This window comes from Protopterus annectens, chromosome 1.part0, assembly GCF_019279795.1.
Source record: "Protopterus annectens isolate FY-2018-M chromosome 1.part0, PAN1.0, whole genome shotgun sequence".
Lineage (NCBI taxonomy): Eukaryota > Metazoa > Chordata > Ceratodontiformes > Protopteridae > Protopterus > Protopterus annectens.
The window spans coordinates 1,613,998,169-1,614,024,452 of NC_056725.1; the positions used below are offsets into that span (position 1 = coordinate 1,613,998,169).

The window sequence follows — 26,284 nt, forward strand, 5'->3', positions numbered from 1 at the left end:
ATACTTTGCCATTTGTCTGGATTTCTTCCTAGTGCCCTCTGTCTCACATGTAGACAACTTGTGAAGATGGATGGTACATATGATCCTCTGTATACTTATCTAGGTGATCAGGTTTATCTGACCCCTTCTGGCTCTCTCCCTACCTTCATCCCCACATTAGTTAGCTACCCCACTCTAACAACTACTGCATGGAATAAATCAGTCCATTTCCAACTTTTCTAACAACTTCTGTTTTGAGAGCTTTGTCATATAGTGTATTTTTCTAGTCCATTTATTTCTTGTTTGTAAATGGGAAAGAGTTACACTGGGCTGTACTTATTTGTGTTTTCCTTATACAGTCTCCTAATTGGATAATGACTGTTGTACTGATGGTAATACTAATTCACTATTTTTTTAATCATTAACATGATATCTAAAAATGGACATGAAAGTGCAGGGGTAAATGAACATGAAAGTGCAGGGGTTCATCAGTAGAAAGAAAGAAGAACAATCTTAAATGGGCATGAGCATTGTAGAGTATATTCACACTGCTGTAATTCATAGCGTGCACTTTCACAAGCTACACATGTAAGTTGTCCCAGTGTTATTCCCACACATCTGTACATTGATATGAAGCTTTGTTTTAATACCATTTCCCCTTGAAAGTATGTGCTGTCTTTAATAAGGACTTTGCAAAGGATCAAAATTTTACCTATGTTATTAGAAAAACTAAGATATTATTACATAGTTACAGTTTGCAATTTTGAAAAGTTGCTCCACATCCTAGATGCATTTTATTTTAAACAAGTTATGTGATTTATAGCTATAAACTATAGTGGATTTTGTCTTCCAAAAGTTGTTGGGAATAATATTCTTAATACGAGCAAATAAATATACTGAATTTAAAGTACCTTGAAAAACTTCATATATAGATAATTGTGAATCTTTATTTCATTGCTGCATTTGTAATAATTCTAGATTATGTATTGAAAAAATCTAATACAGGTTTTTGGAGCGACAGTGTCAGTTGGGGAAAAGTCATGCAATTGTCACCATAAGTCATTCATGCACTTGTTTAATGTTTCCCGCCATTTCATGACAAGGCATTGGGAGATGGCTTAAAGGAAGATTCCCTGCACAAGCTTGCATGAACTGCTAATTGACTTGTAATTGCTGTTCTTCAGGTTCGCTTGGCAGAAACAGAAGCGTTTTCCCTAACCTCAGACAAGTCTTCCTCTGGAGCTCTGGCTGATGATTTAAGCTTGGATGATCACAACATTGATCAGCTTAATGCAAAAGAAGGCAAGGTAGGCTCACAGATGACTTCAGGTGACAGTCATCATTAGTAAACATTCAGCTAGCTCATTCATGGGAATAAAATCCTCTAAACAGTATTACCCATTTACTGACAGTAATGGCATCTAAATCAGAGAAACAAAATAAATTGGCTGTACATGCATCACCTGAAAAAATTTTCTTTCTGAAATTTACCAGATCTGCAATAAGGCACATTATCTTCTAATAGTCTTAACCTAACAACTACAATTAAAATGCAAGATGCACCAGTTATGCATTTCAAATTTTTCATCTATGTATCCCATGATGTCATCATGTGCAACAGTCTACCTCTGTTCTTCACAGAAGCCATTTACTGCCATCTCATGGTAAATCATGTGTAATGTTTCATATCTCCTTTGTTAAAAAGTCCATGAATGGAACTTCTCATAGAACTAGCATGCAGTATGTTTGTCCATGTTTTTCTCTTAGCTACATTGTTGAATGACTTTTTGAAATTTTTATTAATTCCCTACTATGCAGAGTTTCTGGAGTGGCTTTTCCTGCCTCTTTGTGTAAACATCATCAATGGTAATCTGAATGAAATACTGTTTTATCATTATACTGTAAACTTTTTAGAATAACTGATCAGAACAGATTTTGGGGAAATGTATGTCAGAAGTAATAATTACATCCAGTGGATGTTTCCAGATTTCAAGAAACATTACTAAACACATCTTAATTGATCTGGAAAACTGATATACCTTCAAGGCAGTCAAAAATGCATATAATGAATGGTTTAATCATATCGGATCATAAAGATGTGGCTTCTTATATAGCTGCAACAGAATTCTGCAACAAGTCTGTGTGTAAGGTAAGTCTCTTGGTAAGGTAAGTTTAAAAAATCAAACCAAACAAATTCAATCAGTTTTTATTTGTAAAGTACCTACCAGTGGCAAGGTGAGAGGGTTCAATATAAAACCTGTAGCTGTATAAAATTGCCACATCAATGTCGGGTAAAACATGAAAGTTATGTGCTTACAAAATGATAGATCCATGTTGTCTTGCTTTCATCCAATTCAACCTTTGGGACTTTGGGTCCAATCAGATCTGACCTTGGCACCTTTCAGAAGCTGTGGATCCAGTGCTCTGACTCATCCCCTACTCATAATTCCCCATTTTCCCCCAACTACCTTAGATCAAGTTTGCTTGGTCACACCATGAAAATTATATAATAAACCCTATAAATAGGGAAAATGGTCATAAATAGAAAACAGCAACCAAGGGCTGTGCAAAGACAAAGTCACTGGTGAGTCCCATCTGTTCAGTTTGGAAGATGGATGGAGACCCAGGATGTTGGCCCAGATAAAAATAAAACATAACTGATCCATTGTTATGGTAAGTACATAACTTTTATATTCACTGTTGTCTGTTTTTGTCTGTGATGTCCCTACTCTGGGCCAGTAATCAAGGAGCCTGAATCCTCATCACTGACACCTGAGAGGGATGTTCACTAGTATTTCCAGATACAGACCTCTCTGCATCAAGCACAATTTCCCTTAAGACTACACATGGCACACACTCAGTCAGGGGGCTGGTTCCTCTCTGTCTCTCTCTAGACGCCCAATAGGATTCCCCACAAGCACAGCTTTAGAGTTGAGTCCTTAGCCAGGGTTCCAAGCCAAGTCCACCAGCACCCTCTCTGTGAAACCAGTGCCTTGTGTCCCCACTCCAAGCCACTGACACATGCACGCACTCTTTGCACACAGACATGCACATAACACACACATACACACACACACACACACACACACACACACACACACACACACACACACACACACACACACACAGCTGGAAATGCTGGTGCAGATTCACCTGCTATATCCCCTTCTGCCCAGACTATAAGGTAGTTATTACTGCCACCAGAATCACTGCCAGATACTTTAAGGCTCTTACAAGGGTACCCAATTATATTTAGTGAAATTAATACAAAGGGTAATGTTGACCAAACAACAAGGCTTTCACGTGTGCTCACAGTTACCACCAAATAAATAGAATATATGCATATACTCTCAAAACTTAAATATTTTCTAAAAAAGACCAGCCACAATGAAACATTGAAATATATTTAATAATAAATAATGAAAGAAAAAGAAAATACTAAATATCTGTTTACATTAAACACCAAACTTTCATTCACAGGAATATTAAAAATAACATCAATGGAAAGTTTCACACAGTTATAGAAAAACAGTATTTAGTTAGTCTCACTAGCTATTCCTGATTGACTAAAAGAGTTACTTTTCTTACTTACCGAATAGAGCAAGGCAAGATGGATGAGTGGTCCTTGTTGTCCAATCCAAGACAGAATGCAGAATGCTGCTGAAACTTCAGTCTTCTCTAATATTAAAACATAATTTCTGTACAGAATGACATCACAAACATCTAGTCATCTGACTCTGTTTCACACACTATCCCCATCACTGGAAGCTACTAAAGGTGTATCACCTATGTGCTACAATACACACAGACAGAGCATTGCTCAGATGTGGTGAAGCTGCTGGAAGTCATAAAACCATAAAACCATTCCACTCTTCCTACAGGAGCTACAACTTATTCTCTACCACAGACATTGCATCTCTGGCTCCATTCATAAGTGTGGAATAACACCTTTATGGCTTAACAGATAAAGTAATTTAATTTCAAAAATCACCAAACACAAAAATACACTAGTACCTAAGATGAATGGTTTGCTGTAGATGCTCACTAATACAAAAGAAACAGAATGAAAATAACAACAAAAGCACATGGACCAAAACACAGCCAGGTTGACTTATCTTTTAATAAATGGTAAGCTCTTTCACAAGTATAACACTTACTTCTTCACACCAACCCATAGCAATCATATGACAATCATTATATACCCTTTAAAAATCATTCTCCACCAATAAGATAACATACTTCTTAGTTAAATTATTGAATCTAAAATACGTAATTGCTGTTTGTTAAAGACACACACTTTTCCATTATTCATTCTTCCTTAACACTTGTAAACAGCAACTATGGAAACTAATGTATATTTAAATGAATAAAATGTATAAGAAATGCTTTAGATAAAGCACTTCTTATAAAAATTAAACTAATGTTTTTCATGATTGAGCTGACTGTTTAAAACCTGATCATATCAGTCTAGTACAATATAACAAAGGTACATTTCCCAAAGATCGTGTTCACTTACATTCTAAAAAAACATATAACTCATCAGGAAATATTTTCCTTGTTTAAACGATATATATGTACTTCAAATTTACATTTAAATTTCTAAAGGCAATGTCTAAAATCAGTCCCTTATCATATTCATCATTATATTGCCTGTACTACTTAGTCACATGCATATGAAGTTTTGTTTGTCTTTTCAACTTTTCCTGGTTAGGGATCGCCACAGCGGAACTCCAGTCCGCTAATGATTGGCAATCGATTTTTATGGTGCCGAGTTGCCAGCTCTACGCCCAACCTTCAGCAAAGGCACGCCCATTCACGCATGTCTTTCGGAGGCCACTGGACTGCGGGGAGGACATGCAGACTCCACACAGAAGGCACTCCAACCGAGAATCGAACAGGAGAACCTCTTGCTGTGCGGCAACAATGCTACCGCTGTACCACTGTGGCTATTGCATGCATATGAAGTAAATGTCCAAATAGAATGTTCAATGTCATCATCAATTGCGTGAGATCAAAACCACATAACCTTCAAATAAACTGCTTTACCTAATAAAACACATCTTATCTATGCCTGCAGACATCTTAGACATGAAGTCCAAGTTATTAAATATTCAACATTCATATATAATATATGACAACATTTGTACATGCTTTTTAACATCTCATGTTTGGAGAAGAAGAAGTCAGAGCATATTGTTATAACTACTAATAATTTTTTTTTAGTTTTCATTATTATACCACATTATAAAATTTGTCTAAAATAATGTTGCAAACTAAATCCAATCATATATGTTAAAATTGTGTTCCCATTACTCAGTAAAACAGCAAAGAAATATCTGGAAACCATACACCTAACACAAACCTACCTATATAGGGCAAGAATGATTCCCCATAACTATAAAAATAGCAGTAAACAATACTTACACACACAGTTTCCATAATTTATAAAATAGATAACAAATATTTTATCAACATTAAAACAGAACACCAGAGTAATATCAATTATGGCAAAAAGGAGCTACTTATGAAGTGTCTAGATTTCAATGAAGGCTTCAGTGGTGCATTGGCATTTAAACCTTTGTTAGTGTCTGCCTGAAGCCTAATAATCCATTTAGTCTCATGGAGCCCCATGATAGCAAATTATGGAAACTGTGGGTGTAGGCATTGTTTACTCTTAATTTTATAGTTATGGGGAAACATTCTTAGCCTAGGTAGGTTGGTTTGTGTTAGGTGTATGGTTTCCAGATATTTGTTTGCTGTTTTAATGAGTAATGGGAGTGCATTTTTGGCATATATGATTGGATTTAGTTTGCAACATTATTTTAGAAAAGTTTTATAAGGAGGTATAATAATGATAAATATGAACAAATGTTATATTAGTAGTTATAACAATATGCTCTGATTTCTTCTTCTCCAGACATGAGATTTTAAAAAGCATGTACAAATGTTGTCATATATTATATATGAATGTTGAATATTTAATAACTTGGAATTAATGTTTAAGATGTTTGCATGAATAGATAAGACATGTTTTATTAGATAAAGTGGTTTATTTGAAGGTTATGTGGTTTTGATCGCACATTATTAATGATGACATTGAACATTCTATCTGGGCATTTACTTCATGTGCATGCGACTAAGTAGTATAGGCAATACAATGATGAATAAGATAAGGTACAGATTTTAGACATTGCTTTTAGAGATTGAAATGTAAATTTGAAGTACATATATACCATTTTAATAATGAAAATGTTTCCTGATGAGTTATATGGTGTTTGATGGAATGTCAGTGAACACAATCTTTGGGAAATGTGACTTTGTTATATTGTACTAGACATGATGCGATCAAGTTTTAAACAGTCAGCTCAATCATTATAAAGAATAGTTTAATTATTATAAAAAGTGCTTTATCTAAAGCATTTCTTATATGTTTTATTCATTTAAATATGCATTATATAAATTATTTTCTGTAGCTGCTGTTTACAAGTGTCAAGGAAGGATGAATAAACAGAATGTGTATGTCTTTAACAAACAGCAATTAAGTATTTTAGATTCAATAATTTAACTAAGGAGTATTTTATCTTATTGGTGGAGAATGATTTTAAAGTGTATACAATGATTGTCATATGATTATTATAGTTTGGTCTGAAGAAGCTAGTGTTATACTTGTGAAAGTGTTTACTGTTTATTAAAAGATAAGTTACCCTGTCCGTGTTTCCATTTGTGTGCTTTTGTTTTTAATTTCAAAAATGTTTTTCAAAATCAGGTGAATTAACCTCTTCCCTTCAAGTATATGCTGTTACAATGTATGCATTTAATTCAGTTACAATAATGCATGTACATTTCTTTGCTTTCCAGCACACTGTTGTTACATTTTTAACACAAGCAGCTTTACAAATACATTTTCAGCACAAGCAGCTGTACAAATCAGTTTGATATACAAATGAGATATAATTATTTACAAAATTCCAGCTAGCTGTGCTGGCATATATTATATATCCAGGAAACAGTTCACTATTCAATGTTCAAATAAAACAACCAAAATAATCACCAAGAACGTAGTTTTAATGAAGCTTTCGGGCACACATCCCTTCATCAGCACATACAATCACATTTAAATGTTTCTTATATAGAGGGTAGTTTAAAAAGCACATGATCAGAACCAGCCTATAAAATTACACATACATTATTTAAATATAAATTCTACATAAAAATCTCTATAAAAATCTCTATAAAACCTACATATCCTATTAAAATTCTACTAAGCAACTTACATATATATATACATATTATTTTATTTCAAGTTGTTTTCTAACTAAAACAGGTTTTATGCTCACTGCACTATTAAGACCAGGAGTTGAATCTGCCTGTAACCTGATTATCCAATCTAGTTCTTTTAACTCTATGGCATTGTTTACATCACCCCCTCTTAAACATTCTTCAACAATATCCACCACTCTAAATTTAAAGTAATGATTTTCAAATTCCATAATATGTTTATAAAGGGCATTTGTTTCTATTTTTCTATTTATTTCTGACCTGTGTTCTATGATACGGTCCTTTAGCCGCCTAGTGGTTTTTCCTATATAAAATGCATAACAGTGCGTGCAGGTAGCAAGATACACCAGTCTATTTGTATTGCAGGTTGCTGTCACATGGAATTTATATTCCCTGTTTGTAGTTGGATGTTTAAACACATAATCTGATTCAAGTATATCTTTACAGCAACTACAATTATGACATTTATAAGTACCCACTTTATCCTTTCTTAAGCTACATGTTTTTTTAAAATCTTTATAGCATAGTATATTTTTTATAGATTGATGGTTTCTGTATGCAAATGTAGGCTTAGGGCCTATTAATTTTTCTACCTCTGGCATTGCCATCAGTATTGGCCAGTTTTTTTCAATAATATTAATAATTTGAAATGTATATCCATTATATGTCATGACATATCTATTTTTTTGTTGTTGTTCTTCATGTCCTGTCCTCTGAATTGTATCTGAATATTCAATTTGAGTGGGAGGTATGTTGAATATTGGTTTAAATATATTTTGCCTACCTGTATTTACTTCTTCCATAATATTATCTACAATAGTCACATTATAACCATTTGTTATGAATTCATCCTTCATTTTAGCTATTTCAACCTCATATTCTTTGTTATTAGTTGTTAATTTGCTCACCCTAACCATCTGTGACTTAACAATTCCCTTAAAAATATGTGGAGGGTGCATGCTCACTTTTTTCAGATATCTTACTGTGTGTACTTCTTTCTTATGAATTCTTGTTTCCAACTTTTCATTATTCTTATACAGTTTTACATCTAAAAACACTATGCTTTGTCTAGAGTAATCCATTTTAAATTTTAAAAAATTAGTTGTACTATTCAGATATGATAAATATAGCAGCAGATTCTCTTCAGTTCCTTCCCATACAAAAAAACAATCATCCACAAATCTAGCATAGCTTTTTACATATATATTATGTGCATTATTGTCACTTAGTATATATTTTTTCTCCCAATAGTATAATACAAGATTTGCAAACGTATTAGCCACGAAGTTCCCATTGCTACTCCTGTAAGTTGTTTATAAGGGGTACCATCAAATATAAACAGATTCTTAGTCAACACCAGATCTAATAGTAAACATAGTTTTTCTACTTCACATGGTTGCTTAATGGAATCCATTAATAATAATCTCCTTATGGCTTCAATACCATAGTCTATCGGAATGACTGTGAACAGTGATTCCACATCTAATGTCACCAATATATATTCACTTCTTGATAGACCATACCATGTGTTGAGTTTACTTAAGAAATCATTAGTATCTTTTATAATACTATTGCAGCTAGGTAGTAATTTAGCTAATTCTTTCTGTAAATACTTTGAGATGGGTTCGGTCACCCATTATCTACCTGAAACAATGGGTCTCAGTGGGGATCATGCAGTGATTTATGGATTTTCGGAATTCCGTATATCTGTGGGATTTTAGGGCATGGTACAGTGAAATAGTTAAATAAATCTAGTGTAATTTCGTTATTTAACTGCATATCATATATAACCATATTTACTTGCATTATTTGGTTTTTTACTTCTGCAAAGCTTATTTGTTTAAAAGTATTAACATCAGAAAGGAAGTTTTAAATTTTATATTATACAAACTTCTATCCATAAGTACTGTTGCCCCACCCTTGTCTGCTTGCTTTATAATTAAATCCTTGTCATTCTTTAACTCTAACAATGCTTGATATTCCCCATATGTTAAATTGTATTTCATTGTTTTATTACATTTTTTTGCATATAGTGACCTTAACTCAATTTCAACAATGTTAGTAAACGCTAACAACACTGGTGATAACTGCGGTATGAAAGTGCTAGACTTTCTATAACACATTTCAGTAGAGCTAGTGTTTGCAAATAACAGCTTTAGCATTATACCTCTAGTGAATAGTCTGAGATCAATAATAGTGTTCACCATATTGTCCATAGCATAAGGTATAAACTTCAATCCTTTGCTTAACAATTTATAATGATCCTCAGTATTTACAGAAAGAATTAGCTAAATTACTACCTAGCTGCAATAGTATTATAAAAGATACTAATGATTTCTTAAGTAAACTCAACACATGGTATGGTCTATCAAGAAGTGAATATATATTGGTGACATTAGATGTGGAATCACTGTTCACAGTCATTCCGATAGACTATGGTATTGAAGCCATAAGGAGATTATTATTAATGGATTCCATTAAGCAACCATGTGAAGTAGAAAAACTATGTTTACTATTAGATCTGGTGTTGACTAAGAATCTGTTTATATTTGATGGTACCCCTTATAAACAACTTACAGGAGTAGCAATGGGAACTTCGGTGGCTAATACGTTTGCAAATCTTGTATTATACTATTGGGAGAAAAAATATATACTAAGTGACAATAATGCACATAATATATATGTAAAAAGCTATGCTAGATTTGTGGATGATTGTTTTTTTGTATGGGAAGGAACTGAAGAGAATCTGCTGCTATATTTATCATATCTGAATAGTACAACTAATTTTTTAAAATTTAAAATGGATTACTCTAGACAAAGCATAGTGTTTTTAGATGTAAAACTGTATAAGAATAATGAAAAGTTGGAAACAAGAATTCATAAGAAAGAAGTACACACAGTAAGATATCTGAAAAAAGTGAGCATGCACCCTCCACATATTTTTAAGGGAATTGTTAAGTCACAGATGGTTAGGGTGAGCAAATTAACAACTAATAACAAAGAATATGAGGTTGAAATAGCTAAAATGAAGGATGAATTCATAACAAATGGTTATAATGTGACTATTGTAGATAATATTATGGAAGAAGTAAATACAGGTAGGCAAAATATATTTAAACCAATATTCAACATATCTTCCACTCAAATTGAATATTCAGATACAATTCAGAGGACAGGACATGAAGAACAACAACAACAAAAAAATAGATATGTCATGACATATAATGGATATACATTACAAATTATTAATATTATTGAAAAAAACTGGCCAATACTGATGGCAATGCCAGAGGTAGAAAAATTAATAGGCCCTAAGCCTAGATTTGCATACAGAAATCATCAATCTATAAAAAATATACTATGCTATAAAGATTTTAAAAAAACATGTAGCTTAAGAAAGGATAAAGTGGGTACTTATAAATGTCATAATTGTAGTTGCTGTAAAGATATACTTGAATCAGATTATGTGTTTAAACATCCAACTACAAACAGGGAATATAAATTCCATGTGACAGCAACCTGCAATACAAATAGACTGGTGTATCTTGCTACCTGCACGCACTGTTATGCATTTTATATAGGAAAAACCACTAGGCTAAAGGACCGTATCATAGAACACAGGTCAGAAATAAATAGAAAAATAGAAACAAATGCCCTTTATAAACATATTATGGAATTTGAAAATCATTACTTTAAATTTAGAGTGGTGGATATTGTTGAAGAATGTTTAAGAGGGGGTGATGTAAACAATGCCATAGAGTTAAAAGAACTAGATTGGATAATCAGGTTACAGGCAGATTCAACTCCTGGTCTTAATAGTGCAGTGAGCATAAAACCTGTTTTAGTTAGAAAACAACTTGAAATAAAATAATATGTATATATATATGTAAGTTGCTTAGTAGAATTTTAATAGGATATGTAGGTTTTATAGAGATTTTTATAGAGATTTTTATGTAGAATTTATATTTAAATAATGTATGTGTAATTTTATAGGCTGGTTCTGATCATGTGCTTTTTAAACTACCCTCTATATAAGAAACATTTAAATGTGATTGTATGTGCTGATGAAGGGATGTGTGCCCGAAAGCTTCATTAAAACTACGTTCTTGGTGATTATTTTGGTTGTTTTATTTGAACATTGAATAGTGAACTGTTTCCTGGATTCTTGACTTTATACCACTGGTATTGCATTGAACGTACTAGGAGGGAGTCGAACCAGCTTTTTTCTTGGAAAGATACTGAAACAACTGTTTCAAGATGGTTTCATCTATAAAAAGACTGTTACTTAAAGCAAACAATCCATTGTTGCAAACAGCAGATGTTAGTAAATCTCAAGATGTCTCTACAGGCAATGATACTAAAGAACTGAACAAACTGCTAGTAACACTGGAGAAAAAAGTAAGTAGCTACAAACAACTACAATGGCAAAGATTTAGTTTTTCAGCATACTTAGAATTAGGTATTGTACCTAGAGGGCTTTGGATATTAAAGATGCCCTCCTATGGCAATACATATGAGGAACTGCTGATAAAATGGCAACAGCTTAATTTAGAATTAAGCGCAAACTACATGAAACTCATGAATGAGTTTTTTGTAGCAGTTGAACAATCTTTATTGCTAGAGATAGAAGCCCTGGAAAAACAAGTATTGGAGTGTGCTAAAGGAGATACAAATAATGAATATTATCAAACTTTTATTGAGAATGTGCATATTATGGACAGTAGACTTGAGCTAAAGAAAAAACGCAAACTGCAACGTGATGTACAAGATTTTAAAAATGGGCATATCTTCTCATGGCCCAAACCAGAATATAAGTACTCAAAACCTGTCAATAATAATAAGAACTATGAGCAGAATAAGAACTATGAGCAGAATAAGAACAAAAATACAAAAACAAGGCTATTAGATCAACTTGATGAATTTCACTCGCCGCAACCGGCTCTAGCTACACCCACACCTGCTAGCCTGCAAGCTAGTATGCACGACGCTATTCTAGTGACGTCGCAACGTTCCGATGAAGGAGGATCAAGAATTGACGGAGTTACGGTTGAACCTGTTGTAGCAGTCAATAGCCCTGATACAGCCCATATATCGAGTGTATCCACTCCAATGAAACAACAGAAAATAGACTTAAAAAATAAAAAGCAAGCCGAGATATCGGCTTTTTTACCGTTCCGGTTGAAACAGCCGGAAAAAGTAATACTTCGGCAGTTGCAGCAGGAGAAGAATTTGAATGTAGCAGTACAACAGCAGCAAGGAACGCAAGGGGCGAAAAGAAAGAACGACAGCCCAAGACAAGCCAGCAAATTACCTCGCAGATAATGACAATACTTCCAGTTATTAAAGAAGGTACTTTAAATTTAACTCAGTACTATTTGTCTGAGGATCATTATAAATTGTTAAGCAAAGGATTGAAGTTTATACCTTATGCTATGGACAATATGGTGAACGCTATTATTGATCTCAGACTATTCACTAGAGGTATAATGCTAAAGCTGTTATTTGCAAACACTAGCTCTACTGAAATGTGTTATAGAAAGTCTAGCACTTTCATACCGCAGTTATCACCAGTGTTGTTAGCGTTTACTAACATTGTTGAAATTGAGTTAAGGTCACTATATGCAAAAAAATGTAATAAAACAATGAAATACAATTTAACATATGGGGAATATCAAGCATTGTTAGAGTTAAAGAATGACAAGGATTTAATTATAAAGCAAGCAGACAAGGGTGGGGCAACAGTACTTATGGATAGAAGTTTTTATAATATAAAATTTAAAAACTTCCTTTCTGATGTTAATACTTTTAAACAAATAAGCTTTGCAGAAGTAAAAAACCAAATAATGCAAGTAAATATGGTTATATATGATATGCAGTTAAATAACGAAATTACACTAGATTTATTTAACTATTTCACTGTACCATGCCCTAAAATCCCACAGATATACGGAATTCCGAAAATCCATAAATCACTGCATGATCCCCCACTGAGACCCATTGTTTCAGGTAGATAATGGGTGACCGAACCCATCTCAAAGTATTTACAGAAAGAATTAGCTAAATTACTACCTAGCTGCAATAGTATTATAAAAGATACTAATGATTTCTTAAGTAAACTCAACACATGGTATGGTCTATCAAGAAGTGAATATATATTGGTGACATTAGATGTGGAATCACTGTTCACAGTCATTCCGATAGACTATGGTATTGAAGCCATAAGGAGATTATTATTAATGGATTCCATTAAGCAACCATGTGAAGTAGAAAAACTATGTTTACTATTAGATCTGGTGTTGACTAAGAATCTGTTTATATTTGATGGTATCCCTTAAAAACAAGTAACAGGAGTAGCAATGGGAACCTCGGTGGCGAATACATTTGCAAATCTTGTATTATACTATTGGGAGAAAAATATATACTAAGTGACAATAATGCACATAATATATATGTAAAAGCTATGCTAGATTTGTGGATGATTGTTTTTTTGTATGGGAAGGAACTGAAGAGAATCTGCTGCTATATTTATCATATCTGAATAGTACAACTAATTTTTAAAATTTAAAATGGATTACTCTAGACAAAGCATAGTGTTTTTAGATGTAAAACTGTATAAGAATAATGAAAAGTTGGAAACAAGAATTCATAAGAAAGAAGTACACACAGTAAGATATCTGAAAAAAGTGAGCATGCACCCTCCACATATTTTTAAGGGAATTGTTAAGTCACAGATGGTTAGGGTGAGCAAATTAACAACTAATAACAAAGAATATGAGGTTGAAATAGCTAAAATGAAGGATGAATTCATAACAAATGGTTATAATGTGACTATTGTAGATAATATTATGGAAGAAGTAAATACAGGTAAGCAAAATATATTTAAACCAATATTCAACATATCTTCCACTCAAATTGAATATTCAGATACAATTCAGAGGACAGGACATGAAGAACAACAACAAAAAAATAGATATGTCATGACATATAATGGATATACATTACAAATTATTAATATTATTGAAAAAAACTGGCCAATACTGATGGCAATGCCAGAGGTAGAAAAATTAATAGGCCCTAAGCCTAGATTTGCATACAGAAATCATCAATCTATAAAAAATATACTATGCTATAAAGATTTTAAAAAAACATGTAGCTTAAGAAAGGATAAAGTGGGTACTTATAAATGTCATAATTGTAGTTGCTGTAAAGATATACTTGAATCAGATTATGTGTTTAAACATCCAACTACAAACAGGGAATATAAATTCCATGTGACAGCAACCTGCAATACAAATAGACTGGTGTATCTTGCTACCTGCACGCACTGTTATGCATTTTATATAGGAAAAACCACTAGGCGGCTAAAGGACCGTATCATAGAACACAGGTCAGAAATAAATAGAAAAATAGAAACAAATGCCCTTTATAAACATATTATGGAATTTGAAAATCATTACTTTAAATTTAGAGTGGTGGATATTGTTGAAGAATGTTTAAGAGGGGGTGATGTAAACAATGCCATAGAGTTAAAAGAACTAGATTGGATAATCAGGTTACAGGCAGATTCAACTCCTGGTCTTAATAGTGCAGTGAGCATAAAACCTGTTTTAGTTAGAAAACAACTTGAAATAAAATAATATGTATATATATATGTAAGTTGCTTAGTAGAATTTTAATAGGATATGTAGGTTTTATAGAGATTTTTATAGAGATTTTTATGTAGAATTTATATTTAAATAATGTATGTGTAATTTTATAGGCTGGTTCTGATCATGTGCTTTTTAAACTACCCTCTATATAAGAAACATTTAAATGTGATTGTATGTGCTGATGAAGGGATGTGTGCCCGAAAGCTTCATTAAAACTACGTTCTTGGTGATTATTTTGATATATTATATATCCCCTGCCCTACTTCTGTATTGGCTGACAGTACTTCCTATTGGCACAGTCTGATTCAACCTCAGAGGCAGATTTCCAAGCTGCCAAAGTACCTGGGTGGTAATATGGAAAGATATTCCTTAGAGTGATGGAGTCAAAGGACTGGCCATGTTTCCATTTGTGTGCATTTGTTTTTAATTTCAAAAATGTTTTTCAAAGTCAGGTGGATTAACCTCTTCCCATCCAGTGTATGCTGTTACAATGTATGCATTTAATCCAGTTACAATATTACATGTACATTTCTTTGCTTTCCAGCACACTATTGTTACATTTTTAACACAAGCAGCTTTAAAAGTACATTTTCAGCACAAGCAGCTGTACAAATCAGTTTGATATACAAATGAGATATAATTATTTACAAAATTCCATCTAGCTGTGCTGGCATATAGTACACATCCCCTGCCCTACTTCTGTATTGGCTGACAGTACCTCCTATTGGCACAGTCTGATTCAACCTCTGAGGCAGATTTCCAAGCTGCCAAAGTACCTGGGTGGTAATATGGAATGATATTCCTTAGAGTGATGGAGTCAAAGGACTGGCCATGTTTCCATTTGTGTGCGTTTGTTTTTAATTTCAAAAATGTTTTTCAAAGTCAGGTGGATTAACCTCTTCCCATCCAGTGTATGCTGTTACAATGTATGCATTTAATCCAGTTACAATAATACATGTACATTTCTTTGCTTTCCAGCACACTATTGTTACATTTTTAACACAAGCAGCTTTACAAATACATTTTCAGCACAAGCAGCTGTACAAATCAGTTTGATATACAAATGAGATATAATTATTTACAAAATTCTATGTAGCTGTGCTGGCATATAGTACACATCCCCTGCCCTACGTCTGGCATGGGTGACTGTACCTCCTATTGGCACAGTCTGAGTCAACCTTTGAGGCAGATTTCCAAGCTAGCAAAGCACCTGGGTGGTAATATGAAAAGATATTCCTGAGATTGATGGAGTCAAAGGATGTACGTGAGCTGGAATGTATATCCACCATGTAGTAAGACATAAAACATTCAACTAAATACCAGCAGCACAAATCTCATCTATAGGAACTCTGCACATAAAAGCAGTGGAGGTAGCCAAGGCCCCTGCTGCATGGCCATTGTTTTTTGTGTAAAAATAGTCCCAACTTCTCATAGACAAAGGTGATGTATTCAGAAAGCCACCTAGATAGAGTGACCTTGGACACACCTTGTCCAAGTTTAGCTCTAAAAAACACAGATAGCTGATCAGATGTTATAATATCCTTGGTCCTGTGTAAATAAAATCTGATTTGTCTAGTAAATATAAGGTATACTCTCCTTTATTAGAAAATTTTGGGAAGAAAATGGTCTGGTTAAAGTTCACTTGGGATGTCACCTTTAGGAGAAAAGTGGAATTTGTTCTCAAAGACCGTCTGTATTTTTGGAAGATTGTATATGAAGGTTTGCATGGGAATGTTTGCAATTCAGAGATCCTCTTTGCAGAAGTAACGGCTACCAGAAAAAAATGGTCTTCCAAGAAAGGAATCTTAAGTCTCGTATGGCTTCTAGTTCAAACAGAGTCTGAGTTAAGGCCTTCAGCATGATTTTTATGTCCCATGGAGGAATTGGATCCTTTATTGGGGCCTTAATAAGAAGCTTGTCTTCAGAATGACCTTTGAAATCTTTATTGAAGCTATGGGAGTTTTATTGTCTGCAGTGTGAAAACTGGAAATGGATGCTAACTGATACTTGATAGCTGAGAAGCTTGAGCCTGTTTGAAAAAAGATCTGACAAGAAATTCAGCATGGAAGGGAGAGGCCCGCAGAAAGGGTCTATTCACTTGGAAGATGCCCAAATAGGGAACCTTAACCACTTGCCTATATAAACTTTTCTAGCAGCTTCTTTTTGTGAAGCTGGCATCTCTGGCCACTGTTAGAATTGGATGAACCATGCATTTAGCTTCAAGGTTGTTTGATCCAGTAGAGGCTGCCCAGATGAGTGGCTCAGGAGGTCTGGATGTCAATCCTACCTCCAGGACAGATGTACTAAATGAGAGTAGAAGAAGGAGAATCGGACTTGCTGACACCAAAAAGAAGCAATGAGGCTTACTATGGCCTTGCACTTTCTGACTTTCTGAATGAATTTCATTATCAATGGTATGGGGGAAGTGCATGTAAAAGACCCAGGGACAAACTGTGTGCTACAGCATCTCTTGTTGATTGATCCTGTGGAGGGATTAGTGTGAAGTAACTGCCGCACTTGTTGTTTATGTATGAAGCAAAAATATTACAACAGGGTTGGCCTCAGTAATTTAAAACTTGAATTACCACTGCTTGGTTGAGGATCCACTCTTGAGGAAGTAGAATGGACCTGCAAAACTTGTGCACTAGAACACTGGAAGTCTCCAGGATGTGTGCTACTATGAGAAAGCAACAGGAAGACATCACCCATTGTCAAGCTCTCATGGCTTCCCAACAATGTGGATGTGCTTACTTGTTGATGTACCAGGCTACTGCTATGTTGTCCATCTAGATAGAAATCACATCCTTGGAAAGGGGTTTGGCTCTCATCTCCGAGATAATGCTATGAAGACTGGCCTCTAGGTGTGACTAAGAACCTTGGATCATCTTTCCATTGAAATGCTCCTCCCAACCCAGAAGGGAAGCATCCATGGTTACTATAGCCAATGGAGGTGATGGAGAGAATTGTTGTCCTTCTAAAAACCCACAGGAAGTCAACCACTACTTGATGCGAGTCCTGCAGATGGGTGTTAGATGAATTTGAACATGGAGAGGATGTGATATTTGAGATCATTGAATCAAATGGATCCACGAATCTCACATAATATCTCACTATGGGTACTAACATAATCACTGATGCCATTAACCCTAACAGTCATAGAATGAGTCTTGTTGGAGGAGAGGGATGTTGAAGAACCTTAACAGCTACATGATGCAGAGATGATATCCTGGACTCTGGGAGTTTGGCTACTGGACTGATCATACTCATGTGGCATCTGTGTGTTGTATAGGGGTCAATTGAGCCATTGCTTGATTGTCTGAAATGGCCAATTTCTGGAAAATCTGTAGAAAGAAATCCTAGTGTTGGACCAAATGATCCCTGGTTAGATTGGAAAAGAGAGAATCATCTAACTATTGGAACACCCACAACCCCAGCACTCTGAGATATGCTGCCACCAGTGACATGCTTTTGGTGAACACACAGGGTCTGTGGTGAGATCAAAGTTCAGTGCCCTGAGCTGAAAATTTTTGGCTCCCAGCCGGAAATGGAGAAATCTCCTGGATTGTCTTGCTATTTTTATATGATAGTAGGCATCTTGGAAATTTATTGAACACATCCAGTCATCCTTGAGAAGAGGCAGAATGGGCTGAAATGTAACCATCTGAAACTTTGTCTGTTTTACAAACTGATTGAGGTGACTTAGGTCCAAAAATGGGCTGAGGCCCCTGTTTTATTTTCTTTGAAATTATATAGAACCTGGAATAAACTCCAGATCCTAACTTTTTTGGAGGGACCTACTGGATGACTCTTTTATTTAGCAGCCTTTTTACTTCCACTACTGCAAATTGCATCTGACAGAGTGGAATGTTGGGAACCATTCTCTTTTTCTGAGCAGGGAAAAGAAGGGGGATAATAATGCCTCTGTTGAATATCCCCAGCACCCATGTATCTTATGTGATGGCCTGCCAAGCTTGAAGATGCAGGGATAAGCACCCCCCCCCCGACTGCTTCCAGATTATGGCAGTCAGACAGCCCGTTAGGAGCACTGATAGGATTTCTCAGAGAAATGACTGCAAAATTCTGGATTCTGCAGTCCATCTATGCCTTTAGGGAAACATCAATTGAAATTAACATTCCCTGCTTCAGGTGGGTCTGTCTATATCAGCATCTTGGTGAAATGTCTGGAATTTTATGGAATCACATCTTCTTCCCCACTTCTGATTCCTAGAGTAGGCCCTTTGAGGGTGGAAAAGCAGATCCCAATGTCAGACAGGCTCTTACAGTTGTGTTCACTCCTGGTAAGTGTCTCTTTGGTGTGAAAAGTGTTAAACCAAAAAAAAAGAGGAGTTAATGAAGGACATCTTAAAGCTTCCATAAAGTCACATAATTGCATCTCACTGTGCAGATGGATGGCTATGATGCTGCCTGCTGCTCTAGCTGTACCATCACCTATGTTTGATAGCAGATGCATGGATACATTGGACATCTATAACAAAGTAGACAATTGGGAGCCCACTATCTTCTGGACATCTGCCAGTATGTTGCCCAGGAGGGACTTGTTAAGTTCCTTGGTCAGGTCTCTATGAGAACATTTTATGTGGACAAAATAATTCAGTACTCTAAATGTGAAAGTGTCCAATGCCCATGCTTCCTTTTAGGGGGATTGACAGATGTATTATCCTCCAAGAGTTCCTTCTTTGCAGCTGCCACTGCAACCATGGCATCTACTGAGGGACACTTGCTCCAATGCAACCTGTTCTTTGGGGTGGCCAAGATGTTGTCTGTTTTTTGGGATTGGCTCCAACACATTAGGATCCTTCCAAGCATGCTGCATCATCAAATCACTGAGGTCATCAGCAGGCAGAATCACAAACAGGCAGAATTGCCACTCCCAAAAGCTTTGAAGAATACAGACTCTTCAGGAAAGGGCATATCTGTGGATGAACCCCCGTGTTGTTTCAATTCTGGAATGTTGTCAAGGGTGACATCTTCCAGAGGGGATCATGAGGTCCCTTCACTGTCACCCATATCTGTGTCTTGTGTGATTGACAAGAAAGGAGTCCAAATGTTTCCTTTTATACATATTTTTTCTAAGACCCTGTCTCATTTGGACTTCTAGAGATGGGTCAGAATTAGCCTGGGAACCTGTGTGGTGAGCATCTCCAAGGCTGAATGAGGCTGATTTCCCCAGTAAATCTGAATGTGAAGGGCCAGAAGCAATGTCCAACCAAGGTTGGGATGGAATCAAGTGTAGTGGAAACACCTCTTCTCTTCACCTGGCAGGAGTCCTTTCAAATGTCCTGAAAGTTGATGCTATAATCAGTGCCTAAGATACACCCTTCTCTAGTCCCTTGGTAGGGGGGATATCCTGCACCCTGACCTGCCAAAGCTGTGAGGCTGACAATAAAACTGAGCTATTGAGCCCCAAAGATCCAAGGGGGAGAGATGAATTCAAAAGCTTTGGAGATGACTCATGCTCTTGAGTCCCAGCGCCATGACTTTGGCTCTGATACTCATCCCAAGCTGACAAAATCTGAGTCAAGAGAGTAAGAGACACTATTGGAGTCAAAGTTGAGTAGCTGCTGGACTCAGTGAGGGTGCTTTGGGGAGTCTTGAATCCATGGGCATTGAACCCAAACATTGTGTCAGAATCAGAGATAACAATGAAAGGGTAACTGGACCTTTATCCGGTGTGCCCGATGGGGACAGTGCCTGGATATCTCCTAGCTGAATCTGCATTCTGAGAAATCTCCACATCATGCTGTCAACATCTGCTTCAGTAAGGCTCTGTGATGAATGGGAGGTCTTCAACAAAAATGCCACCCAGGGTGGTGTTAAAGAGCACTTGTCCTGTAGAAATGAGGAATGGAGCCTTTGACTCACCAGCTCCAGTAAGAAGCAAGGAGGTGGCATTGGAAAATGGATCTGAATAATGGTCAGATTGCAACAGGGCTAGCCACCCAGAAGTGTAAACCTTGGCTCTAGATGATCGCCACTGTTAAAGTGACACCCCGACCCCATGTGCAAAAATGGGAAAAGGGGATGAGGATGGATGCATGGATGATTGTGTTTATGTTTTTGGTAATGAACTCAAGGATTTCAATAGATCCAGAAATTTTTTTTTTTTGTTTGTTTGTTTGTTTTTTGTTGTTGTTGTTGTCCCCCTCATTTTATCAGTTTCCCTCTCTTTCTCCATCTGTCTGTTTTTTTTTTCTTTTTCTTTGGATGTTTTTGGTTTCTCTACTCTTTTCACTTTAGAAGCAGTTAAAGATGTTTATGGAGCTGGTGATGAAGCAGATGTTTCTGTCTGAGTTAAACCTTTTAACACCAGCTTGTCCCTACACTCATGCAGAACCCTAACACTGAAGGAGGCACAAGCTTTGTAGTTGTATCCAAAGTGCTGCCACCAGGCAGTGCACACAAAGAGAAACAGGGTCCTGTGGCACGACTTTGTGGCTGCAGGCCAAACACTTTTTAAAGATTAAAACCTTGTTAGACATAGTGGGGACAAGGATCTACTCATCAAAAACAGAACATATTATACTTAGACACCATTCACTATGTTAAAACTATACCAGCACCAATAATCAAGAGACAGTGAGTAATGATTTATAGTAAGACTGAATTTGTAACTACTCTCTCTCTTTCTGTGTATATATATATATATATATATATATATATATATATATATATATATGCACACACACACACATATATATATTTTATATATTATATATTTATATATATATATATATATACACACACACACACACACACACACACACACACACACACACACACACACACACACACACACACACACACACACATATTTATATTGATAGAGGAGGAAGAAAAATGCTAAAACACAGAAAAGTTATGACTAGACTAAGCTTTTCTTCAGAGCCCTCATAGATATGCATTTTTTGATCAGGTGGCAGATGAGATATGAGGTAGTTTGGAGGAACACAGGGAATTATGAGTAGGTGAGGACTCAGAGCCCTGTATTCACAGCTTCTACAAGGTGCCAAGGTCAGATCTAATTGGATCCAAATCCCCCAGGGTTGAATCAGATGAAAAAAGACAACATCAGATCTAATATTTGCAGCATGTGTATCAATAATAAAGCCGGCAGCCATTTAATTAAAAAAAAAAAACAGTCCTGCATGTTTGACTGATTGTGTAATATTTAATAATGATCAGAATTAATTCACTCTGTGTTTTACAGTCATAGCAACTTCAACAGAGTTATTCTTAGAGAAGAAAATACTGTAGAAACTGCTTAAGAAAGTGTGATGGAAATTATTGAAATGCCATCACTAACTGAACAAAATTGATAAAGGGTAATAACTTTGACAGATTTATTAAACCTGGGGTATTATTCTGCAGTCCTACAGGTTAGACGTGTAAACTTGAAAGCAGTGCTGTGTAATGTGTGAAGCAAGCTTAATCAGGAGTTGTTTGATTATATCCTGTTAGGACTGTCAACAGCTAGAGTCTGGTAAGACTTTCATAATAAATGACAGCAATATTTTGCACCAATCTTAGAAAGTGGTCTATAATCTCAGTAACCCTGCATAGAGATCAGTACAGTAGTCAAGATAAGGAGATGCTAAAATATGGAACAGTGTATGAAAAGTATTGGAAATAACTGTTTGGTCTGTCTGGGAAAAAAAAATCACCATATAATAAAAGAAAACTCACTGATGACTCCACTTAAATTTTTGTAGGTGGCACATTATGTATAATGCCCAGATTTTGCATATGTTATCACAAATTCAGATGACTACCCCAACATAAGACCATGTGAGGTCTTCTTTGTTATGAATCTTTCGTTTCCATCACTAAAACATGAGCTATGCCTGAATTCACATTGAGCCAGTTAATCTGCCTATTCTGAATTTCAGAAGGTGCTTGTTGAACAACAAAATTTTCATGCATAATGAACACACATGTGGAATATTTGCTGTAACGTCTCAGTCCCTGTAATGTACAGATCAGGGCAGAAAGATAACCAATATCGCTACTAATTTACGACTTACATTCAACTCAAGAGTGGCTCTAGGGACAGCCAGCTTGACTTGAAATTCTGTGGGTGGATGTGGCAGTCCAAATGGTAGGTTTCCAGGTATTTCTTTTGTTTCACACACCCACACACTCACACCTGTGGGCAATTTAATGTCTCCAATCCTCCTTACTGTACACCTGTGGAATGTGGGAGGAAACTCAAGTACCCAAAGAAAACCCGCATGAATACAAGAATGAAATGCATACTAAAAACAGAAGTGCCCTGAAGCGTGGACACACAGCAGCAAAACACAAGAAAATAAAGCACAAGTTGTACAGTAGAATTAATCTGAATGTACAGAAAATAGTAAAATACACAAAATACATTTTTTTACAAAGCAACTGAGAAAAGGTTGCTGAGGCAATATGCAAACGGCAGAATGGAAGTTATGTTGAACTCGTCACCCATGCAACATCAGAAACACAGCCTGTACACTGTAACTTACACCCTGAAAATTACAAGAACAAGAAGAACTTTTATATTCCTATACAATATAGGATTAAGTAAGTTGAATTAAAAAGTCTTACAATACATCATTTTGTGTCCTACTTGTGAAGAAAACATGAACCATGTAAAAAATGAACACTAAAGTAAATGAAGCAATAATAGGTGTTGAGACATCACATCATAATAAACAGTAACTATGATCTAGGGAAATAAAGAAGGCTAAAGGATCATATGTTCATCTTAAACATTGCTATAAGGAAATCAGTTGATGTCACAGATGGATCAAACAATGTGAAAACATTATTTTCCTCAAAGTCATTATCCCTTGGTTATTATCCTCTTTGAAGTGCAGTATTGGTTGCATTCTTTTCCACAGCAGCAAAAGAGTGCTGTTGACTATAGCTAAGCTAGCAGTGTGAATCAAATCAGGGCAAGCAGGTCCCCATCATAGCAGATTTGTGAGCCAGGATTTGAAGAAATGCACAGTACTGATGGTTGCTTTGTTCACTTAGCTGCAGTGAGAAAAGTGTGATGCTTTGAAGTAAAAACATTCCCCCACAGGAAAAAGATAAGAAGAATATTTTGATAAATGATGTTTTATATCACAATATTTTCTACTACGAGTCTTATATTCTGTCAGTTAATACCTTTTCTGAGTACATTGAGTGATGGAATATGAATTATTTCATGATAATTTCCTTATTATTATTTTCACTTTCAACAATTGCAAAAACATTCTTGTGAGACGTCGGGGAAAACTCCAGCTAATTTGGTGTTTGTTAATAGGAGCTGAGAACTTTGACCAGTCATTGCATTTAAATGAACTGTAACTCTGTTAGGGTGGTGAATTATTATTTGACAGCTTTGACCTTGCTTTGAAGATCATGTGCGAATTGATAGAATAGAAGTAGTCTAACTGTCCTGTAAATGTATATCTATATATCCGAGCAGAGGAGAGGAGAGCAACAAAATAACTGATGGCAGGCTTCAAATGGAAAACAGAATTAATAAAGATTATTGAAATTCCGTACATCTGTTACAAGCTTAATCTCAAAACACCACTTACTTGATGACCCTTCATCTTTGTTTTTATTTTTTACATATAACATTCTTTGTTATCCCTTTTTATTACTATATGGAAGGGTTGGGAAGAAAGGAAGAAAGGACGAACAAATTTAACAAGCTCATTAGTAACTTCCCAGAAAAAAAAAAAGCACGTTAACTGCCTGTATATATTACCCAGTCACTTAAGGGAATTAAATGCAAATTAATAAAACACTTGACAGCATTGACTTAATAAATTACACTTCACCTGCAGTATAAATAGAACCAAGGAAATAGTTTTTGTCATTTTTTATTTTAATAAAACTTCTGCATTAATATTACAGATACCAGACTGAATGCATTCAGATGCCAGAAAAAGAAAAAAAAAAAAAAAAAATATATATATATATATATATATATATATATATATATATATATATATATATATGAATATGAATATATACACACAGTAAACATATCAACCTATTCTTATAAGCTTAAAGAACTTACCATGTTGTCTCTGGGCAAAGTAACAGACTGGCACTGTTACTTCATCAAACTGGCAGTTAAAACATCCAAAACCCCTACGTATATATATATATATATATATATATATATATATATATATATATATATAGATATAGATATATATATATAGATAGATAGATGTCACTTCACCTAAAACCCATTTCACCTAAACTCATTTCACTGAGACCAAATCAACTAAGGTTCATTTCACTTAAAACTCATTTCACTGACAAGTAGTACTCTAATGCAATTGAAAGGTATATGTCCTTTTCCCCAATGTAGTGTGATCCTGCTGTTAGAATATATATTAATGTAAAACAAAACCAGACAACATGAAACCAAAAGAAGTGGGGGGCTATGCCCCCACACACCCCTAAATATATATACTAACTCCAGGATCGCACTACAGTGGGGAACAGGACATATACCTTTAACTTGCCTTATTGTACTACTGGTCAGTGAAATGAGTTTTAGGTGAAATGAGTTTTCGGTGAAATGGACTTTAGGCAATTTGGTCTCAGTGAAATGAGTTTAGGTGAAATGGGTTCAAGGTGAAGTGACACGTACCCATATATATGTATATATGTATATATATATATATATATATATATATATATATATATATGTGTGTGTGTGTGTGTGTGTGTGTGTGTGTGTGTGTATCCTCTGCCTGGCCACAACCTTAAGAACCTCCCCTTCTTTGACACAGTCAGTCAAATGCTTCTGCCAGTAAAATCCATATATTGTGACTAGGGAAAATTTGTTCAGGACACTACAGAAACTCTCCTGCTCTCTTACTGCCATGCTGCTTGGTATATTCACCTGAGCTACCATCACCTAGGGAAGATATGAAAGATAAGTGCCATCAGAGTGTAGTACCTTTTGTGATAAGGAACTGACCTGCAGTGAGAGTTAGCTAGAACGTTAAGACTGCCTCAGCATAACTCGACTGGTTGCTGTGCTTATTCTGATCTGTGTCAGCATTGCACTGTCTTATATGATGAGATGCATAATAAGCAAGCAAACAATAATGCTCAACAGAGTGTGTGTTACCATGTAAATAATGCCCATCCATTCCAGGGGTGTTATGAAGCCTGATGCCTCAGGCATTATTAAAACCTGAAGGGCATTGTTGCACTTGGGCTGTCAGTAAAATTGTTCAGTTTCACGTATTTATTTAATTTTTTATTACTATATATATTTTGATATATTTTCATGTAAAATAGTTTCTCAAACTGATGTTTCAAACTTGCTGTAGCATATGTAAATGGTGTTGGAGGAAGTATAACAT

At 35.4% G+C, this 26,284-nt stretch overlaps 1 protein-coding gene across 1 annotated transcript in view; it reads left to right on the forward strand.

Annotated features, from left to right (window-relative positions):
• CACNA1I (calcium voltage-gated channel subunit alpha1 I) overlaps positions 1 to 26,284 on the forward strand; it is a 3,136,920-nt gene that overhangs the window by 2,929,558 nt on the left and 181,078 nt on the right. The window contains exons 32-33 of the mRNA XM_044073362.1: positions 1,164 to 1,286; positions 11,515 to 12,555. Of these exons, the coding sequence (XP_043929297.1) occupies positions 1,164 to 1,286; positions 11,515 to 12,555 (1,164 nt within the window). The remainder of the gene's footprint in view (positions 1 to 1,163; positions 1,287 to 11,514; positions 12,556 to 26,284) is intronic.